The following is a 20,570-nucleotide window of genomic DNA, read 5'->3' on the forward strand; positions in this document are numbered from 1 at the left end:
CCTTGCTGTCATCGTCAGGCGGCAATTTTGGCAACATACAGTACATTGTATGGTAACCTAACCATGTGTGACAGGAATGCTGCTGGCTATGTGAGCAGGCATCTTCCCAGTCTACATGTAGATCCAAGAATCTGCAGGCTGGTTAGATGGTTGTCACATGTCCGGCTGTCTTCACCAATGTCACCCTCATGCCTCGGAGGATAGCCTCCTTTGTCATGAAGCTCCAAATTGGGCTCAGGTGCATCATGTTTGCACTGATCATGACCGTTTATTGTATTTTAGGACGAGTCTGTGGGAAAAACTGCTGCAAGGACTTTCCAGATGCACTGTCGATGTATCCATCATCACCTAGTTACAAAGTTGTGGACGCTAAGCACGTCTATGAAATGACCTGAAATGGAAAACAAATTTTGGTGTGGACAAAGCAAGTGAAGTGAGGCCGCTTGGAAGGAGGTGGTTTTGGTCTGTTTGAAAGCCAACTCTGGTGTGGTGTGCACTGCTTGACCAGCGTTAAAATAACTGTAAAAGCGTAGAGAAAACATACTTCACGGAAAAGAGTGTTTGGTTAGCACATCTGCCGCACAGTTGAGATGTTCTGGTTTCAATTACTGATTCAGGTATGATTTGACACCTTGTAGTTCTTTCTTGGGAAATCACATTTAACTAATGCTAATCATTTATTTGTTTCTACATTGGTAACATTTTTGTTTGCAGAATTATATGTAAGTGTAACTTAACCAGATTCTCAACAGTTCATTACATTTTCATTCTCATAACATAATGAAACTTCATGTGCATACGTGAACCTTTTTGTCTGTTAATAATATGACAAAAAATCATTTGTACATATAGCTGTCGAAGGTCATTAAAGAATAGTACTCAAAACAGACAACAGTCACATCAATTTAAATTGGGTCCACAGAAGCATTTTGCAGGTTCGACTTTTCCACGCACATACAAGACATTTTTGTACATTTATTTCAACTTCTGTTAAAAACATTAACATTAAAAACTTGAATAGCTACCGTTACAGTACAGTGCTCCCTCACTTTTATAAGCGAATTTCAGCAAAGTAGAGGACGTCATTTATGTATTTATTTAGTTTTTGTTTTTGGGAGCGAGTTACTTATACTGAGCCATAATGAAGGCACCACACAGTTTCCATCCTTCTAAACACTTGTCAAATATAATATTGATACAAAAATCGCAGCATAAATAAAGAATACAGTAAATCCGGAGGGGTGGGGGCAGCGGCGCGGGTGAACATGGGCGAAATAATCTCTGAAAAATCAAGAAAAAAACCAAAATATAGGAATTTTGGACCCAAATACAAAACCGCGATAATTGAACCGCAAAGTAGAGAGGGACGACTGTATATGGCACATGCTAGTGCTGTGAAAAGACAGCACTAGCTAAAAAATCTAAAAATCACTAAAAATCTGACTTAAGCCTTGGATGTAGAATCACATAAATAAATAAAAAAGTTTAGTATTGCACTGCTGCAAAAGCCCAGCCTTTTTAAAAATATTTAATTGATCATCATGTTTGACTAAAAACTGAAAGTCCCAATATCAAAAGCCCAAATGAAAAGGTTTGATTTGTATGCTTCTTGTGTTTGTGTTGATTTGATTCCACACTCAGAATGTCAAAGACATTTTCAGACATTCTCGTCTCTTAGGGGTTAACTAACATTGTCATACTACAAAAGAGAATCTCCCTCATAAATCTTGATGAATGTTGTTTCTTCCAAGTGGTTTGAAAGGACAGACTTATTGCAGTGTGATTATGCTCCAAATTCTGAATGACTCACATTTTTAGTCGATGGCCAAAACTGCATGTGATCCAAGCTAACATCATGAATCATTTAAGACATTGCGTACAATTCAAACCTTTATTCCCTAATAAGATGAGGCACTGGGCAAAAGTGAGTAAAAGCAAAAATGATGTAGACATATTTTCATTTAATATCTGAATTCAAACATAACAAAAATATAAATATTTTCAAATTTGATAAATGATCCACTTTCAATGCCTGTAGTATGCCGTACAAAAAATCACATTCCAGTATGAAGCAATTCATTCACTCCCAGCATTTTCACTGAAGCAACCCCCTTCGCTCCCGGCTATTTTACTAGAATGATTTTGCAAGGTCCACAGAATATTGCTATAAAAACATAGAACCTACCCAAAAGAAAGATTAGATTCTCTTCTTTCATTAAGAAAAAAAAATCTATCTGTTTCCGTTTTGCAGCAATTAGCATTAGAATATAGCTAACATTTCATAATTATTCACATTCCTGTTGAAAACACTGGGGAAAAGACCTTGTTGCAACGTGACCCTAGCTGATCTCTTATACTCTGCTGCCACCCGCTGGCCATTTTTGTAATAACTACCATTGCCGTAAGCCACCTCCTCATTTCAGAAGCTGTATCAAAGCCTTCTGTATGCTCTTGCATAAAAAAAACCGTATGAATAAATTTTTGGGAGTGAATGACAAAGTACTAAAAACATATTTTAAAACGATTTTGAATGAGTGAAGCATAACAAATTTGTATTTATACATGTGTCCCTGCTATTGAAGGTGATTAGGGGCCAAGTCTGTCTGCGAATAGTGAAAATCGACGGATTTTACCAAATGATGTCCAAGTATTACTGTCAATGTGCACAAAAATAGCACAAAAAAAAAAAATATATATATATATATTTGTCAAACCCTAATCCGCTATTGCATTACTCAAAATGTACTTGTCTATCTTGTGTTTCTGCAGTTTTTATTGTCTCAGCCCAAGTTCTGGGCTGTGGAGGTGACAGCGCTTTGCCTCCGGACCAAACTGGAAAAAGAGAGTTCCCGATGTATTGAGAGAGCCATGATGCAAACTCAGGTAAACTACATGGCAGTGTTTGTGGCATGAACATCCGCTCATCGTTAGTGCCATAAAGATGACTCATGACAGTGACTCTGCCTGGATCGTGTGTGATCAACTGGCTTAGATGCATGACTGTTGCGCAGTTAGGCAAGGATGTGGCATTTTAGGAAGACTGTAATGTTTAGCTGCCATTTTTGGTTAGCGTGAATGGGTCCCAAAGCCCACAACAAGAGTCGCAATGGCATGGTTGAAGAGTTTGATGTGGAAGAAACCTAACCTCAACCCCATCGAACACCACTTGGCTTGGCTGCAACAGCCGCTTTTAAGGACTTGTTTTGGCTCATGTAAGTTTCTGTGTTCAATACCACGTCTGGCCTGAAGTGACAGACCGAGACAAATGAAGAACAAATGTAGGCACCAAACCACAAGTAGCTTTGGTTGTAACGCTATTTGGCTTGTCCTCCTCACTTACGACACTTTTCCTCAGAGGTTTGGGTTTTGTGCGTACATGCTGTCCTATGCGAAAATGGATGTAAAGCAGCAACAGATATTCTTCAATCCCAGGAAATAATTAGCTTTGTTCTCTTTACAATGAAGAAGACAGCATGCCACGCATACAAATTGAACTAAATCATGTATTTATTTTTGTTGTGCCTTAAACTGAAATGGAAATGTCAGATTTATGGACAACTTTTGTTTTATGATTATTTAGTTGTTTTGTTTTTATACCCAGTTTTATGTGGGATTGCATTTGTGTCATTTGCATAATTAGAGGAAATGAACAGAGTTGTTTCAGTATTGTTTATGTGGAATAGTATCCGGTATGCTGCTCATTAGGAAGGATTCCAAAGCCGAAGTTGGAAAAACAAAAGTTTGATGCAGCTCCTTCACACGCCGTAGTTATTTTTAGATTTCATTGACGTAAATGTTCTCTGCCTTCAGTGATTTAATGGAGTTGTAGCTAATGAACCAAGTGTATTGTGTAGGCCTAATACTAGGCCCACCTAAGGAGAGATTTGATGTCTCTATTTTGGAGCGTTTGCAATCAAATCAAAGATAATAGCATGTCCATTTATTTAAATAATTTGATTTTATAGTTCAAAGGGAATACGTCTTTTTCTGCAGCACGTTCTATTTTTTCTCTTTCAGGCAATAGTAGACCATTTTGAAGACAAGAACTGTCCCTTGACTGAGCGTCTGAAGGTTTTTTACTGCTGCCATGCTCCAACCAGATGGGTTGTCCAGGTAACAAAGAGTGTGATTGGTTTTTTTTGCTTTTCTGTGACACAATTAGTTGTCTAGCCGCAACAGAGGGTACATTTGACTTGGCAATTTGCATTGTCTGTGACAACACATGGAACTCCACATTAACTCTGTATGTGTGGCTCACTAGCATAAACAACCTCGCAGTTTTGTACTAATACAAAAAGCAAGGTAACATTCTAGCGGTAACAAGATTTCACATCTTGCTGTCTACAAACTGCAAAATGGAAATACCTGCATAAAAACGTGCACCGAGCACTGGGCAGACACATAACTCATGGTAATTACAGATGGAGTGGCATCATTGATGCCTTTTGATTTTAATTAATTTTATTTATGATCAACAATTTAAACACATTGTGCTGTGTCGTTTTTCTCAAGTAAGTACAGCGCTTTGCAAAAGTATTCATCCCCCTTGAGTTTTTTAACATTTAGGCACAATACGACCACTAACATGAATATATTTCATTGAAATTTTATGGGAAATTTAAACACAAAATCTTGGGGGTGAATACTTTTGCAAGCTACTGTATATAGCAAACCACCAATAGGTTTCATGATGGATGGATGGATTACATCAAACCACACCAAAGTGAGCCCACAGAATGTATTCTAAACCGATTTAGACTGAAGAGAATTCCATGTTTACTTTGCTGTTTTCCCATTTTGGCCTTCGCCCATCGGCTCCTTTTCAAAGGTGCCGATGGTTTTGCTGAGCAAAATGATTGCATGAGGACACAACTATAAAACAAATGTCAACATCTGTTGAGCCACAAAGCATCATAAATGCTAGTTAGACAAATAGAGATGATAACATGCGAAAGATATGTCTAAAAAAAGGCTTTGCAATAATAGAATAATTTACACTTTTCTGAGACTCTGAATGAGGAGGAATGCCTGGAAGAGGGAAAAAGCATTTTGGGGAGTAGCGCGCTCACCCAGGCGCCATATAATAACTGATAACAGCAATAAAGCTGGAATTGAACAGTCCTTATTGCAGCCTGGGGACAAGAAAGTAGGTCGAAGCTCTTGATTGCAGCTGGTGATGTGATGCATTTTTTTCATGATGGAGAGAACAAAAGAAGGCCTTTTTATTGCCAGCGGGATGAAGGTGGGCTGTTTTCATGCTGAATGATATTTTCAATTTACATACGACTTGAATCGCAAAATAAATGGGAGCTCAAGTACATCATTTCTCATTGATGCCGTTTTTCACGGTGAGTTTCACACTTAAATGTGAGACACGAGATAAAATTAGTTGTTTGTGTAGATCATGTTCAAATTTTGTACATTTTTAACAGTATCCTCGTTCTCGATATGAGCCTAAAATAATGATGAAATGTTTTTAAATTCAAAGGACAATTATGACCTTATCGATTGCAGCCTGCCATATGAGGATGTGTCTGCCTTTCTCTACAGCAACAGTTGGCGACTCTTCTGACAAACCTCGCCTGCATCAGTTCAGCTCTACTCATTTACGAAAAGCTGCAGCTATGGGAAGACGTCATCATATGCTACGAGAGACTTGGCCAACATGGCAAGGTATACAAACTCACATTTCGATGAATAGAGAATACCAAAAATCAACAATTTGTGCAACAGAAAATGCACTTCCTAATTTGATTTAGAAAATCAAGATTGGCATCTGTATTAAAAAAAAAATTGACACTAATATCTCCCCCCCCCTTTTGACTGAAAACGAATATAGGCTATCGGTTATCAGCCTCCTTGACTACTAATAATCGGCATTGGTATCGGCCCTGAAAAACCATATTGGTCTATCTCTAAAAACAGTGTAGAAAAAGGGCAACCTGCTAATTTCCAATATCAAGAATTAAGAAAAAAAATGTGAGGAATAAGCATCACGGAAAATGGATGGATGTTCTTAAAAAAAAAAAAAGTTAAACACTGAGACTTTTAAAAATCTAGCATTACATGTGCAGTTTTATAATTGGACCAGAGCATAGTATAGTACTGTCCGACGGCGTATTAGGGCCACGTATAATTATAATTTTTTTCTCTTAGGGGTGGGGGGAATATTCAGAGAAAAAAACTCACAAATTTCCACTTTATAAAGTGGTAAATTTGCAAGTAAAAACTTGCAAGCATTGAAGTTAATTTGTTAAAATGTATATTTACTTGTACATTTATGTTTCCAGAATTACTATTTCCACACTTCTACATTTTATTTATTTATCTCTGTACAAGTAGCTAAGTTAATGTGGCGAATCTGCTGCTCTCAGTCATTCACTTACATTTACCTAAAGTATGCTAGCTTCTGATTGGTTAGTGTTAGTCAGCTGATAGGGGATCAGGAAGTGTTGTCGCTCTCGCTGCCATGTATGACGAGTAAAGTTTGAATGAATCCGTCTCCATGCTGCCTTTTTTATTTTATAAACCGTGTCCCATTGACCACCACCCAACCCTCACATTAGACTATAGCTACGTGTAATTTGTTTCTGAGTTTTTTCTCGCTAATTTGCCACTTTATTTAATTCATATTGTTGATCCTGTGCCATTCGCACTTGAGCTGAAGTAAAGCGAACCACACCAGTGTTCGGATTTATGGCATTCCAAACGAATGATGCCACTGTCAGAGCAATCACACCAGAGTTTATTTGAACCAGAACAAACCCCACACGTGTTTTTTTTCCCCGTGTGCTCAGGCTGAAGAGATCGTTCGTAGGGAGTTGGAGAAAAAGGAGACGGCGAGTCTTTACTGCCTGCTCGGGGACATTTTAAGGGACCATCAGTATTACGACCGGGCTTGGGAGCTATCAGGCCATCGCAGCGCCAGAGCCATGCGTTCCAAAGCCCTGCTACATCTCCGCAACAAGGACTTCCAGCAGTGTGTCGACTGCTTCGAACGGTCACTCAAAATCAACGCCCTGCAGGTACAAGTTATTCTCCGCACTCTATTGCTGGGGCGGGGATGTTATGCATCACTTCGCCCGTCACCATAAATGTGTTGATTTAGAACATTCACCTGCCAAGTTGAATGTAACTATAAATCGAAGCCGAAAATCCAAATTGAACTGAACGCATACGGTTTGTGTGACCTTCTCCGTGTGTGTGTGTGTGCTTAGCTCGGCGTGTGGTTTTCCCTCGGTTGTGCCTACTTGGCCTTGGAGAGCTACGAGGGAGCGGCCAAGGCTTTCCAAAGATGTGTGGGACTGGAGCCAGATGTGAGCACCAAGATAAACATACTGATGAAATGTTACCAAAAAAATTGACAAAGGCATAAATCTCTCGCTTTACAACACGTTTCTTTTCGGTCCCTCATATCTCTCTCCGCACACACCGTCTCGTCTCTCAAGTCTAGACTGAAGGAAAATAATGTAACCCCTTTTGAATAACAACTATAAATATTTTTGAGCCCTACATTGTACCAATATAGGAATCGAGAATGACATTAACAATGATTGGTATTTGTTCAACAACACTTGGCTACTTGAGCATGGTATTAGGCATGTTTGTAATATTTCAGTTGCTTTAAATACGAGTCAAAATATTAGGAACAGCTCAGTCTCTGCTAGTAACACACCACTGCAAAGAACAAGAACAAAAGCAAACCTACAAACTGAACATAATTGCCTTTGTAAATGATATGAAATATCATCACGCAAAGCAAGTGGTCATAATGTCTTGATTGGCTGGCGTATAGAGTGGGAGGAAAAAGAATGTTAAGCCTTTGGAATTTTTTTACATTTCTGCATAAATTGCTCCTAAAAGTCTGCCTAAAGTAATAGCACATTATATGTTTTCATATTTTTAAAAGGAGCATAACAAAAACATTCATTTTTCTAAATTTACTAGTTAGAATGAATGAATGGAATATGCATAAATAAACGAACGTTACACAAACACACACCTCACTTTGAAAGCATCTGTTGACGACTAATATAATATGTACTTCCTTCTCATCTCTGCTCTCTTCTCCACTTTATCCTATTGTGCATCTAGAATGCCGAAGCATGGAACAACCTTTCTACAGCATACATACGCCTACGAAATAAGTGAGTTATAATTCTACTTGACTGTTATGTTGTTATGTGTCACTACAAAAATTCTAATTCAAATCTTTGACAGGGACAACGCAGTCAAATGTAATCTTGCAGCTGATATGATTCAAATAGAGGTTATAGTTAGAGAGCTAAATGGCAGTTGTTATTTTTGGGAATGAAAACAATAAGCAAATCAAAACATAAATATAATATAAAAGAACATCCTAATATGTTGGCATTGACAGTAGCTCCTTAATAACATTTTGAAATGGACATCATACATCATTGCAAAAGTGAAATTGTTTCCCCTTGACTTTTTTTTCTTCTTCCAGAAACAAAGCCTTTCGTACCCTCCAGGAAGCCCTCAAGTGTAATTATGAACACTGGCAGATTTGGGAAAATTTCATTGTTGTCAGTGTTGACATTGGCGCCTTTGCTGAAGCCATCGCGGCTTACCATCGTCTGATGGACCTCAGGGATAGATACAAGGACGTCCAGGTAAAGGAAGAACACTTTTCGTTGACATCTTTATTAAATCCACTAAATTGGCACCTTTTGGCAGTTAATGATGTTAATAACCTCCGTTAACAATAGGGATGTAACAATATCCAAACGTCATGATACGATCTTTATCATGACATGAACCTCACGATACGATATCTATTGTGGAGAGGTTGGGCGATATAAAAAAAAAAAAAAACATCTCACGATATTGTAAAAAAAATAATAATTAAATCACAATATTGACAAAAACTCATATAAAAAAAAAGAAGCACAAAGTAATGTTTTTTTACAGAGATGTTGAAAAAAATTTGCTGGTAGACTGATTTATGAGAGTGATAAACTATCAGTCTTTTCAGTTAAAACATAGTTTTGTCCATGTGAGCAATAATCAGACCAGAATTCATCGAGAAACCTAAAAGTAGTTGAAGGAAGAAAAATAGCAAAAACGTAAAAGGGCAGGAAACAATGACGGAATAATGAATAATATCACTTCCTGTTGATATACAGGTCACTTCCTGTTGAAATTGGGCTACTTCCGGTTGATATTAGGCCACTTCCGGGTCACTTCCTGTTCAAATCGGGTCACTTCCTGTTGCATGAATATTTGGAATGAGAAAAATGGAACCTAGAATGACGTGAATATTTGGAATATGTCAAAATTGGAATGACAAATATCGGATGAGGAAGTAGATAAATGCCAAAAAAGTGGGAGGAATGAAAAAAATAAGCTTAAAGTATTAATTTCAATTAAACGGAACTAATAAACTAACCACCAGAATTGTGCTGGAACTGCACAAATGGAATACAACTTCACCTTTTTAACAGATGTGCTGCTTTTAATTAATATCCTGACATGACAATTTGGATATTATGGCCATTTTAATATTGTGACCTCACCATGTTGTCATGATTGTGACATCCCTAGTTCACAATAGAATTCAACAGGTTGCAGCACAAGGTGATGGTACACACACCTTGCACAACTCAAATTTTCCCTCAACTCCAATCATTGCGCTGGCCCAGTCACAATTTGATGAAAGTCCTTCCTGACTGTCTGAAAGACTTTTAATAATCACGCTCATTTACATATTCTCAAGTCACATTTTACAGCGTGCCCGAGGAAATGTTTTTGTACACTCTAACACTTATTAATCTTGCTGTAATCTCAAAAAGAAAATGCAGGGTGATTTAGAAGATGTAAATCCAGTATCAGTCATGTCTCACTCCCACCAAACTAGTGGATTAAATTCTGGCTCTAAATAAACCACTTGAGGCGCCAATATTTGCATCTGTAGAGTCATAAACTTCCTCATGCATATTGTACCTTTTTATTTTTGGACGATTTATAAAGTTCTGTAAATTGAAAACAAAAAAAGCATACATTACCTTATGCATCATTCATTCCCTTTTCACTGAAGCAACCCCCTTTGCTCCCGGCTGGATTTTGACCGATTTTGCAAGACCCACAGAATATTCTGTTCTATTGCTATAAAAACATGGAACCTACCAAAAGAAAGATTAGAGTCTCTTCTTTCATCGGGGGAAAAAAAGTATATTTGTATCTGTTTCCGTTTTGCAGCATTAGAATTAGAATATAGCTAAGTTTCTTCATTATTCACAGACCTGTTGAAAACACTGACAAAAAGAGCTTTTTCAACATGGCCCTGGCTGATCTCTTATACTCTGCTGCCACCTGCTGTCCATTTTTTTAATAGCTACCATTGCTTCTAGCGACCTCTTCATGTCAGAAGCTCTCGCATAAAAACACACACGTATAACTACGTTTTTGGGAGTGCAGGACAAAATATTTAAAAAACGTATTTATACGTTTTTGGGTTTGAATGAATGGAGTCAACAAGGCCATTTTGCCACTTGCAACTGAAAATGACGTCGCAGTTGCTCAGGTAACGACCGGTCACGGCTCATCTGTTTTCGGAGTTTAGTCATGTGACGTTTGCAAGCTGAGCCAGTTTGCTCGCGACCTGAGCTCTGAGCAACAGTGATGTCATTTTCAGTTGGCAGCAAGTGACAAAATGGCCGCCCCCTGAGATGGATAAAAACAGGCGTGTTGAGCTGCTTAATTCATATTCCACAAACCCAATAATAAACAGAATACCGTGTTTTGACGCGTGAGGCCGCATAGAACATGTAAAGAAAACGTTCGACTCGACTTCCCCTTTTTAGGGTTTCGCAAAATAGAGCCTGTTGTATTTGCTTTTGTTTCAGATTATCAAGATCCTCGTTCGGGCTGTTGTTGAAAAGTTGACAGACAGCCAGGGTGAGCAAACGGCATCTTTGCAGTCCAAACTAAAGGAACTGATGGGCCGGGTCAGTGGCCGTCACAGCAATGATGCTGAAATATGGCAGCAGTATGCCGTGCTGTATGGCGGCGGCCGCCACAGCTCCAACGCAGAAGACAACGAAAAGGTCTGCGCGCTCACAATGTTTTTCTACAAACTCCCTACTAGTGCAATATATGCTCAATCTCAAACCGAACAGCAACGTTGATTAAGCATTGCTTCGGGGTTGTTTTTAGGCCCTGCAGTTCTTGTGCAAGGCCCATCGCTGTGAGCTTCAAGCTGGTGGCTGGGAAAAAGAGCCACATCTTTTCAAGGAAGTCATCAAAAGAGCCATCACTATTGGTGAAGGTGAGTGCGTCCATTTGTGGACGTTTTCACTGAATTTAGACACGTGACCGTGCACAGTCGTCCCCTGTATGCTCGTGTTCCACATCCGCGGATTCACATTTGTATTATTTATTTATTTTATTTATTATTAGTTGTTGTTTTTTCCTTCACCGTCCTTTTTTTTGGGAGGTCAAGGGCATTGTTACACAGCACAGGGTCCTAAATATATTTAATTAAATAATCCTTCATGTAGGGCTGCTCGATTGTTTTTCAAATGATGAATTTTTGGTACAAAACAAGAAAATGTTAAAGCATTTAAAATATAAAGACCAATTAAAAAAAAAAAAATAGAAACACTATAATTATAAGTTCCTTTTGGACCAAACGGAATTTAATATATATTAATAATAATATTTATTTATTTATTCATGTTGGCAAAAACTGTGCAGGAGGGCGAATTTTTTTTTTTTTTGAGGTACAAAATAAAAAAAATTATGTAAAAAACAAATAAAAGATATTAAGACAAATGAAACACTGTAATTATGCAAGTTACTTTTGGATAAAACAAAGTTTATTAAATTAGATATTAATTATATATTTTTAAAGGTGCTAATGTATAAATTTAAACAATGAAAACATTTGTATTAATCTTCTTCTTTTTTTTTTTACGAGTGTAATGATTTAAATTGTAATTGAATTTTGATTAATGAGCCCTGCCTTCATGAAAATTGTTCACTTTCGAATGTGGTCAAATACAATAGCCTGTGGAAAAAAAATAGCTCATCAGTTACGGGACACGGTTTTCTTAGGAAACTTGTAGAAAGTCAAATTATGTTTAGAGATTTACAGAAATAAAGTGTGCCGATTGATATTTATCTTGTTTCCTATCTTGTTAAATCATTGTGGATAAAATTGTGAGAAATCATTAGAACATGCCTTTTGTATTCATAGTGAGCATCAGTTGCAGTAAGAAGAAAACAAATCCTGCAGAAGCTCTTCAGATGCTCTCCTCAGCGCACCTCAGCCTGAGGGGCGTGGCCACCAAAGCCAAGGTACAATCCACTCTTGTGCCGCACATGCTTTCGATTTCAAGAAGGAAACACATTATGCGTTAAAAAATTTTTTTTTTTTTAAATAATCGTCGGGCAGCAGTTATTGCTACAAAGTTCTTCATTGTTTTAGTATCACTACCATTGTGATTTCTTTAAATCATTTCATGACAAATGAGACGTTTCTACTATTATGTTTTTAAATGTGCCTCAATTAGATTACAGAGCCTACAATTTTATGTGTATGTGAATTTTTTGGGGATTACACATAAAAAAATAAAAATAAAAAAAAAGGTAAGTAATGTGTATATATAGTCGATCTAATTTAAAAAAATCCTGTCGTAAGAACCTCTGAGGTGAATTGTTTCATGTTTGTTGCTTGCAGCAAATGCAAACGGACGTGTCTTCGGGTGAGATCCGTGCTGAGCTGCGAGATGACGTCGCTCTCCTCGAGCATCTTGTCACAGAGCTGCAAGAGCTGCGTGGAGAACTTCGTGGTGGCCAATCATCATGAATACCAATACTAAAGAGGCTCTTCAAAAAAAAAAAAATACAATAAAATCTTAGTTATGAATATCGTACAAATTATGTGTTAACAGCAACTACGAAATGCGGATTATGAATTTAAAGCCTTCACATTTATTGGTCATGTGCCTTGGATCTTATTTTTCATCAAAGTGACTTTTATTAAAGACATCAAACAATCTCTTGTCTATTATTGTTACTGGCTTTTCAATAACGCGAACATCTTCACCAGATAAAAATGCACGAAACTCCTCTCGCTCTTCATTTTCAACAAAACAGTGAGTAATTCTGCGAGAGTAAGTAGATGTATTTTCACACCTAGGCTATTTTACAATGCTTTGTCAAAGATGTGGGCTCTTATTTATCTTTCTTTTGGGCTTTTTTCCTCATTCAAAAATTTTTATTACATTTTTTTAACGAGATCATCATTGATTTTTAATCAGCAATGATCGTGTATGACAGAACGCAGATCTTATGAGACTGGGAATTGAACCTGCACCATGAGTGTACAAGGTAGCAAGCAAGCATGTGTCATTACGCCACCAAGATGCCACAAGATGGGGATGAAGCACTACTTTTGTCCGAATGAAAATTCTCAATTCACTTCAGCATAGCTCTTTGCCACCAAGATGGCAACAAAATAACACTTTTATTGCTTTGGTGCCAAAAAAAGATAATAGGTCCTGTATTGAAAAGTTTTTTTTTAGGAGTGCATGTGATAGAAAAGGTTTACATGTGCTGAACTGAGAAATTAAGTCCAAAACCGCATTCATTCATAGAAATTCAAATTCACAAGGAGGTGGGCAGTTTTTTCATTTGCATAGTGCAGAACTCTGCAGGCTGCCTCTCTGGAACCATATGATGCTCTCTAGTCCCCCTCTTTTGGGTCCCAGTGGATCTCTAAAAAAACAAGAAATTAGTAGAAATCATTTTTTTTAGATATTCATTTGTGTTTTTAAGCTAAAATATTCTTCAAATGAATGAATGATTTAGAATACAAAAATGAATAGAGTCAAATTTTTTAAGTTGTCAGAAAAAGAGGACATAGTTGTTTTTTAAAATTATTTAAAGATGTCCAAAAAGTGACCATAAAATGTCGAAAAAAAGAAGCGGAAACGTAGAAATTTACTATAAAATTTTCATGAAATTGCCCCAAAAAAAATGTCAGACAATTGAATAAAAAAGGCAGAAAAGAAAATGTTCAAAAAGTTTAAAAATAATAATTTAAAGGCAGAAATTACAATAACATTTTTTGAATTGCCCAAAAAGTATGATTTAAAAATTAAAAAAAGGCAGAAAAGAACATGTTCAAAAAGTATGAAATGTAAATGTTTTTTTTTTTAAGTTTCAAAAGTTACCATAAAATGTCCAAAAACAAAATTCAAAAAAAATTGTTTTAAAGAAAAGAAAATGTTTAATAACTATGTCTAAAAACAAAACAAACAAAAAAAATCCCCAAAATTACCATAAAATGTTCACAAAATCGCCACAAATGTCAGAAAATTTGGCAGAAAAAATGTCAGAAAATAGGAAGAAAAGGAGAAGAAGGAAATGACCATAATATGTTTATAAAATTGCCAATAATGTAAGAAATTTATCAAAAGTCAAAAAATGTATGACAAATTACAAATTAAATAAAAAAAGAGGAAAGGCAGAAGAAAATGAATGTCAAAGTATTGGAGGCTGCTTATTTTCTAGTAAGCTTTTGGGCCCTCAGGACATTAGACTAATACAAACACAATGTTTCCTTCATCACAATCTTCAAATGTTTTGCGGCTTTTTCCTTGATTATGACCTAAAATGTCTCTTGACAGGAACGTCTAAGCTGCAAGGCCGTGTGACTTTCTCCAACTTACCGGTATTTTGACTCGAGGTCGGCGTGCGTGCCGGCAAAATGTGCGTGTGCCTCGAGCGGCCGGCGAAGAGCCCCTCGGCATCCCTCCGGGGAACGAGCCTGTTGCTGCATCTTCGATTCGGCATCAGCGAGCTTTTTGGCGTGAAAAGCGGCTTCCTCCTCGTGTTGTTTCTTCAGCCTCAAGTTGGCATCCGCAGCGTTCTGCAAAGCCACGCTCAGCGTCTGATTTTGATCCATGAGTCGCAGCTGTTTGCTCAAAGCCTCCTCAAGCTCCCGGCTGTGCTTCTCAAAGATGCTCCTCTGCTTCTGGAGGGCGTCGGCAGCCCGGCCCGCTCGCTCCTCTAAAACCCGACATCTTTCTTTCTCCTCCTTAAGAGCCTTTTGGAGTCGCGTCTGACTCCTGCTACTTTCCAGCTCACATTCTCGGAGTTTGTCCGCCATGTTGCTGAGATCGGCGGCGACCGCTCGATTCTCAAAGACCAAGTCGTCGTTCTTCGACGCCAGTTCTCGGCAGCGCTCCGAGAGGGAATGGCACCGAGACGTGACTTTGCGGCATTCTGCCTCCCAAGCTTTGTATTTGGCGCCGGTGCACGCGTTCTCCGCCCTCAGCGAGTGAACGTGGCCCTGCAGGCTGTCGGAGGCCGCGAAGGCTTCTATTTGTTCATAACTCAGGGCGGCTATTGCTCTGACGTGCGTCTCACGTTGCGAGCGCATCTTCTTAACGTGCTCCTGTTCGTTCAGCAGCGAGACTCTCAAACGCTTCTCGGCAGCGAGACTCCTCTCCAAAGCCGCGGCGGTCTCGGAGAGCTTTTCGCTTTGCGACTTTGCGTACGCTCTTCTTCGGAAACGGGCCCGCTCCTTCTCCGCGAGCCCCCGATTGGCGCCGCGCGCCTCTTTGGCCCCCGCGAGTTCTTTGAGAGGGCGAAGACCCCGTCGCAGCTCTTCCCTCTCAGAGGCCAGCTGGCTGACTTTCTCCCGCAGGGCGGAAACGGTCGCCCCCTTAGCCTCAATATCCTGTCGGAGAGTCTGACTCTTGAAGAGCAAGGATGTAATTTGGCCGTCTTTTTCCACATTTTCTTCCTTCAGGTTCCGGACCCGATCGCACGTTACTCTTTCCAGCTCCGCTATTTCCTTTTTGTGTTGATGTAAAGTTGCCTCCAAATCCTTCTTAAGCGTCTCCATTGCCTTCTTGTCTTTTTCCTGTTTCGCTGTCATTTTGCGCAGCTTGCCCGTCACCTTTGCGTAGCCGCGCTGTTGCCTTTCGAGCATCTTGCCAAGGTTATCCACGTGTTTGGTCATGAGCTCCATCTTGGTACGAAGGCCGTCCTTCTTGGCTTTCTCGCTCTTCAGAGTTCTCACAAGCGTGGCGTTCGATTTCCGCTCTTGCCTTAAGGATTTCCTCAGCAGATATTTATCGCGTCGTTCCTTCTCGACAGCCTCGCAAAAAGTCGATTTTGCTTTCCTCTCTGCCTCGAGGGCTTCCTTGTGCCAAGATGTCTCCGTTTGGTCGTGTTTCATGCTGGAGCGAGTGGGTGAGTCTTTGGAGCTGGAGGAAGCTAACGGCTTTTCAATCGTCTCAATTTCCTCTGGGATGTCTTCTTCGGAGGAGGAGGAATCTCCCACGCTATCGCTGTTGAACGTAAACTCCTTTTTTGAATCACCTCGATGCATTTTTACAACCCTCACCTCACACAGTTGAATAAATGTGTCAGCGGTACGCCGGCTTTTTGATTTGCTAACATCTAAGAAAGAGACCTTTTTTTCAAAAAGACAACAAGACAAACTGTCAATTTCAGACGGACCTGCAATTCACACCGTAGGACTGTTTAAACATAAATACGATATAATGATGTCAAAAATGATATCATATAGAGACTTTGAAATGAGGTATGACAGGTACAACCTATTTAACTCATTCACTCCCAGCCATTGTCACTGAAGCAACCCCCTTCGCTCCCAGCTGTTTTACTGGATCTTGATCGATTTTGCAAGGTCCGCAGAATATTGTGTTCCATTGCTATAAAAACGCGGATCATACCAAAAGAAAGATTAGAATCTCGTCTTTCATCAGGAAAAAAAGTATATTTGTATCTGTTTCCGTTTTGCAGCAATTAGCTATAGCTAACGCCCAATTCACACTGACTGCGGAACGGACGCGGATCGTTTTTTCCGTACGGCATCCGCACGGACTGCAAGTCACACCGCGTGCGTTGCGTGAGCTGTCCGTGTCCGGCAATCTGCACCTGCCAGACCACAAGATGGTGGGGGTTGACTATTTATTTGTAAACAATAGCCACGCTTGCCTGTTGTCACATCGATATGGACATTATTTCTGAGACTTCTACTATGGGTAAGTACGTTTAAATTGTGTTATTTTATCATGTTTAATTTATTCTGAGCGTGTCTTTTAAATGTCCGACTCAAGTCATGCTATGTTAGCTAGCTTCCTTCCCAAAACAAAACGAGTTCGCAAACGGTTTTATTTTTTAAATATACCGGATCTACCTTGATGCCGACGCCTGACTTCCTGTCCGGCTTGTGTAATTTCTTCAGCTTCATGAAAATGCGCACGCGGAATCCGGAAAAAAAATAAAAAGCTTTCCGCGCCGCATACTCACGCCGCACTGCAGCTGGCGTGAATTGACGCGCAGACTCAAGTGCTTTCTATGCCGTACGGAAAACGATCCGCGTCCGTTATGCACTCAGCGTGAATTGGCCGTAAGTTTCATCATTATTGACAAACCTGTTGAAACCACTGGGGAAAAGAGCTTGTTGCAAAATGGCCCTGGTTGATCTCTTATACTCTCCTGCCACCTGCTGGCCGTTTTTTTGTAATAAATACCATTTGCTTTAAGTGACCGCTTCAGGTCAAAAGCTGCATCAAAGCCTTCTGTATGCTCTAGCATAAAATAACATACGGTACTTCCGTTTGATACACCTCATTGTCTAAATTTTCATTCAAGATGGATGCCAACGGGGGTTACGACAAGGTGCAAACCACTGAGTGAGGCCGCCTATGTTGTTGAATCAGATCGTTTGGACAGATCAAAAAAAGGCTAACTTTGGTCAGATTTATTGGAAGAGATGCAACAATAAGGGAAAATATCACACTCCAAAACATCCCACATAGTGCTAACAGGATTGACGCTGTGTTATAGCGTGCGCGACCGCTAACAGAAAAGGCTCACAAGTGCTTATTGATGCTGCTGACAGAAGTAAGAAAATGAATTGTGAGGTGTACGGGGCCATACCATCTGCTCACAATCAATCAAATGTTACAAAACTGGATGTTGCAGCGCAGATGAATAACGACCCTCAAAGTACGCCCAAGAACCTCAAGACTTTTTGAAAGCACACAAATTGATTTATTCATTTCCAGACAACAGCAAGACCCACACAGCAAGCTTCTACTGTGAGGAAAACCTTAAGGGCTGCGAACATCAGGAAGTCCAAACACCTTTTGAAGCACTGAAAATGACAATACTTCATATCAAATGGCTATGATGCGTTCATGACGGAAAAATCACTTATGGGCTGCCGTAGCTCAGGCTCATCAATCAGCCAATTTCAAGAGAAACGAGACAGAGAGCACCGCGGGTCGCCAATTTTGTTCACGTTCTGAAGAGCCATTAATGTTCTGAACTGTTATTAACTCATTCACTGCCATTGACGGCTATAGACGTCAAAAATTCATTTGAACTATTGCTATTAGTTTCACATTTTTTCCACTTTTGTTAATAAGAGTATGAAAATCTAGAAGAAAATTTGTTATTGTACATTTAGAACAGATATAAAATGTGTGATTAATCGTGAGTTAACTAGTGAAGTCATGCAGTTAATTGCCATAAAAAAATTCTATCACCTGACACGATTTGAAGAAAATAAAAAGATTATTAGAAATTAGGGGCATCAGGCGATTAAAATTGTAATCGTAATTAATCGCATGACTTTACTAGTTAACTCACGATTATTCACAAATTTTATATCTGTTCTAAATGTACAAAAAAATATATAGATTTTTGTTAACAAAAGTGTGTGGGGGGGGGGGATTAACTAATAGAAATAGGTTCAAATTAATTTTTGACGTATATAGCCGTCAATGGCAGTGAATGACAAACATTTAGAAGACTGGATTATTTTACTTTATTGTATTTTAATACTTGAACCCCCCCCCCCTTTTTTTTTTTTTTTGCATACTCATTCTCCAGCAGCCCCCACATAAACTTGTAACAATCCGCGGTGTGGCACCGCACCACAGGGTGGCGCCTCCTTAGTTTTGTTGGGCATATGCAACACTTTTTCGTTTTGGTTCTTATGTGGCGGATGTGTACGATTATTGTGTAGGCGCCGAGAAGCCCACCGTGTTGTAAATAGTTGTATAACTAAACGGAGTAACAAGTTAACCGAACCTTCATCAGTGGGTTTGTAGGAATTTTCTCACAGGCACAGTTTGTATACAGTTTGGTTGGGTTCTGTTTGTTTAGCCAAAACATCATGGCTAGCCTGGTGTCTAGCGTTAGCGCTACGGTGCGCTATCCATTTCCCCTCCAAAACAACACATACTAATGTCTGAATTTCTTCCACATATAGTTTAGAATCAGTCAAATAAACTCATTACCTGTACAAATGTAAATTGCAATCCGTCTTCCTTCAAAGCAATTTAATTATATAATATTGTCTTCACACATTCAAATTGCCCACCCGGTGATGTGACATCATGTTGAAAATATGTTGTTGTTTTTTTGCGAAAGTAAAACAGTGACTCCAACTATCGGATACAACTTTCTTGTTTTGTTTTTAACATGGAGACTAAACTTGCAGCTGATTGTGATGAAATACCTCATGTGGGATCCGGCATGGCCAATGAGTGTCTCGTGATTCTGTGATTGTAGCCCAAGTCGAAGTCAAGACAGAATTCCCACATTCTTCACATGCGGATGTTTGTTGAGCACAAAGGTGTCAGGGTGGGCCAGTCTGGTGTGCAGGTGTGTGGGTGAGCGTATTTCGCCCAGGGGTCCCCTGACCGAGATCCGAGGAACTCCCAGCTCATGTCGTTGCGGTGCGTGTGCACAGACTCCCCCTCGTGACGTCACTTCTGGAGGCAGGTCTGCTGCTGCTGGGCTGGCAGCCCTTCTGCTCCATCAAGAAACTTTCCTGGACTTGTGGAGCTCCTCGGACGTAGTGGCCACGACCAGCTGAAGCGGAACCTCCTCGCACTTTTATTTGTACTATTCGGTGCTAATACTATTGTAGTTGAAGTTGTCATAGTGACGTGAGCTATATTTAAGGTATAAAAAAAAAATATATATATATATATATATTGTTTTTATTTAAAGGATTTAACTATACGGAGTTCGAGGACTACAAGAATATCATCAACCTAACTGGCCTGTTTTCAAAGAAAAATCTCATTTACCGGAGTCGAGCCCCCATTTAAAAACTTTTTTTTCCCCCCAACTTTGGATTTATAACGACGCGGACATGGTTTGGAGTAGGGGCCTTTTACTTTCATTTGGTTTCCTTCTCTCACCATTATGTTTGTCAGCTGGGGCGCAACAGAGCGGCGTCAGGAAGCTGTTCGTGATCCAACCCGGACCAGGTCCAGGTCCCGGTCCGGGTCCCGGTCCCGGCTCGGCGGGAGCGAACCGAGGGGATGGGATGCGAGTCAGCTCCATTTCATCGCGTCACGGCGCGTCGGGGCTTCCGCACTCTTACAACGTCGAACTCACCGCCAAGTTGGGCGGCCAGGTCCGAACCCGCCGGATGGGGAAGCAAGCCTCGACAGCCCAGGAGTCCATTGTTCGGCACGGCGTTCCGGAGCAGAACCAGCACAGGCAGCTTCTCAAGCAGTCTGGGTAAGAGTAGACGCCTCTGT

At 39.7% G+C, this 20,570-nt stretch overlaps 3 protein-coding genes across 6 annotated transcripts in view; 2 read left to right on the plus strand and 1 right to left on the minus strand.

The window, feature by feature from the left end:
* The window catches only part of ttc27 (tetratricopeptide repeat domain 27), a 32,332-nt gene extending 19,312 nt beyond the window's left edge, over positions 1-13,020 (plus strand). Inside the window, exons 10-20 of the mRNA XM_086092614.1 lie at positions 2,770-2,883; positions 4,018-4,113; positions 5,551-5,673; positions 6,798-7,025; positions 7,218-7,316; positions 8,095-8,147; positions 8,468-8,633; positions 10,866-11,066; positions 11,176-11,287; positions 12,218-12,318; positions 12,701-13,020. Coding sequence (XP_085948740.1) covers positions 2,770-2,883; positions 4,018-4,113; positions 5,551-5,673; positions 6,798-7,025; positions 7,218-7,316; positions 8,095-8,147; positions 8,468-8,633; positions 10,866-11,066; positions 11,176-11,287; positions 12,218-12,318; positions 12,701-12,829 — 1,422 coding nt within the window. The 3' untranslated portion in view covers positions 12,830-13,020. The remainder of the gene's footprint in view (positions 1-2,769; positions 2,884-4,017; positions 4,114-5,550; positions 5,674-6,797; positions 7,026-7,217; positions 7,317-8,094; positions 8,148-8,467; positions 8,634-10,865; positions 11,067-11,175; positions 11,288-12,217; positions 12,319-12,700) is intronic.
* A 424-nt stretch (positions 13,021-13,444) lies between these two features.
* LOC147163704 (uncharacterized) lies at positions 13,445-20,327 on the minus strand. 2 transcript variants are annotated; one of them, XM_086092615.1, is made up of 3 exons: positions 19,535-20,327; positions 14,697-16,325; positions 13,445-13,740 (listed from the first exon to the last, which is right to left on the minus strand). In XM_086092615.1, the coding sequence occupies exons 1-3, from the start codon at positions 19,537-19,539 to the stop codon at positions 13,653-13,655; spliced, it is 1,722 nt and encodes a 573-aa protein (XP_085948741.1). In that variant the 5' UTR covers positions 19,540-20,327; the 3' UTR covers positions 13,445-13,652. The 2 variants fall into 2 exon arrangements, 1 of the variants encoding a protein (XP_085948741.1); XR_015096843.1 differs by lacking the exon at positions 14,697-16,325.
* ltbp1 (latent transforming growth factor beta binding protein 1) overlaps positions 19,750-20,570 on the plus strand; it is a 50,884-nt gene continuing 50,063 nt past the window's right edge. For all 3 annotated transcript variants that reach the window (XM_086092611.1, XM_086092612.1, XM_086092613.1), the window contains exon 1: positions 19,750-20,550. In XM_086092611.1, the coding sequence (XP_085948737.1) occupies positions 20,177-20,550 (374 nt within the window). In that variant the 5' untranslated portion in view covers positions 19,750-20,176. The remainder of the gene's footprint in view (positions 20,551-20,570) is intronic.

This window comes from Leptonotus elevatus, chromosome 13 (assembly GCF_054856555.1).
Source record: "Leptonotus elevatus isolate MCC_2025b chromosome 13, RoL_Lele_1.0, whole genome shotgun sequence".
Taxonomy (NCBI): Eukaryota; Metazoa; Chordata; class Actinopteri; order Syngnathiformes; family Syngnathidae; genus Leptonotus; species Leptonotus elevatus.

Bases quoted from the DNA above. Each gene is read 5' to 3' on its own strand.
- LOC147163704 (XM_086092615.1), bottom strand. The intron at 13,741-14,696 runs GTAAGTTGGAGA...TTGTTTTTTTAG, and splicing joins GACCTCGAGTCAAAATACCG to AGATCCACTGGGACCCAAAA.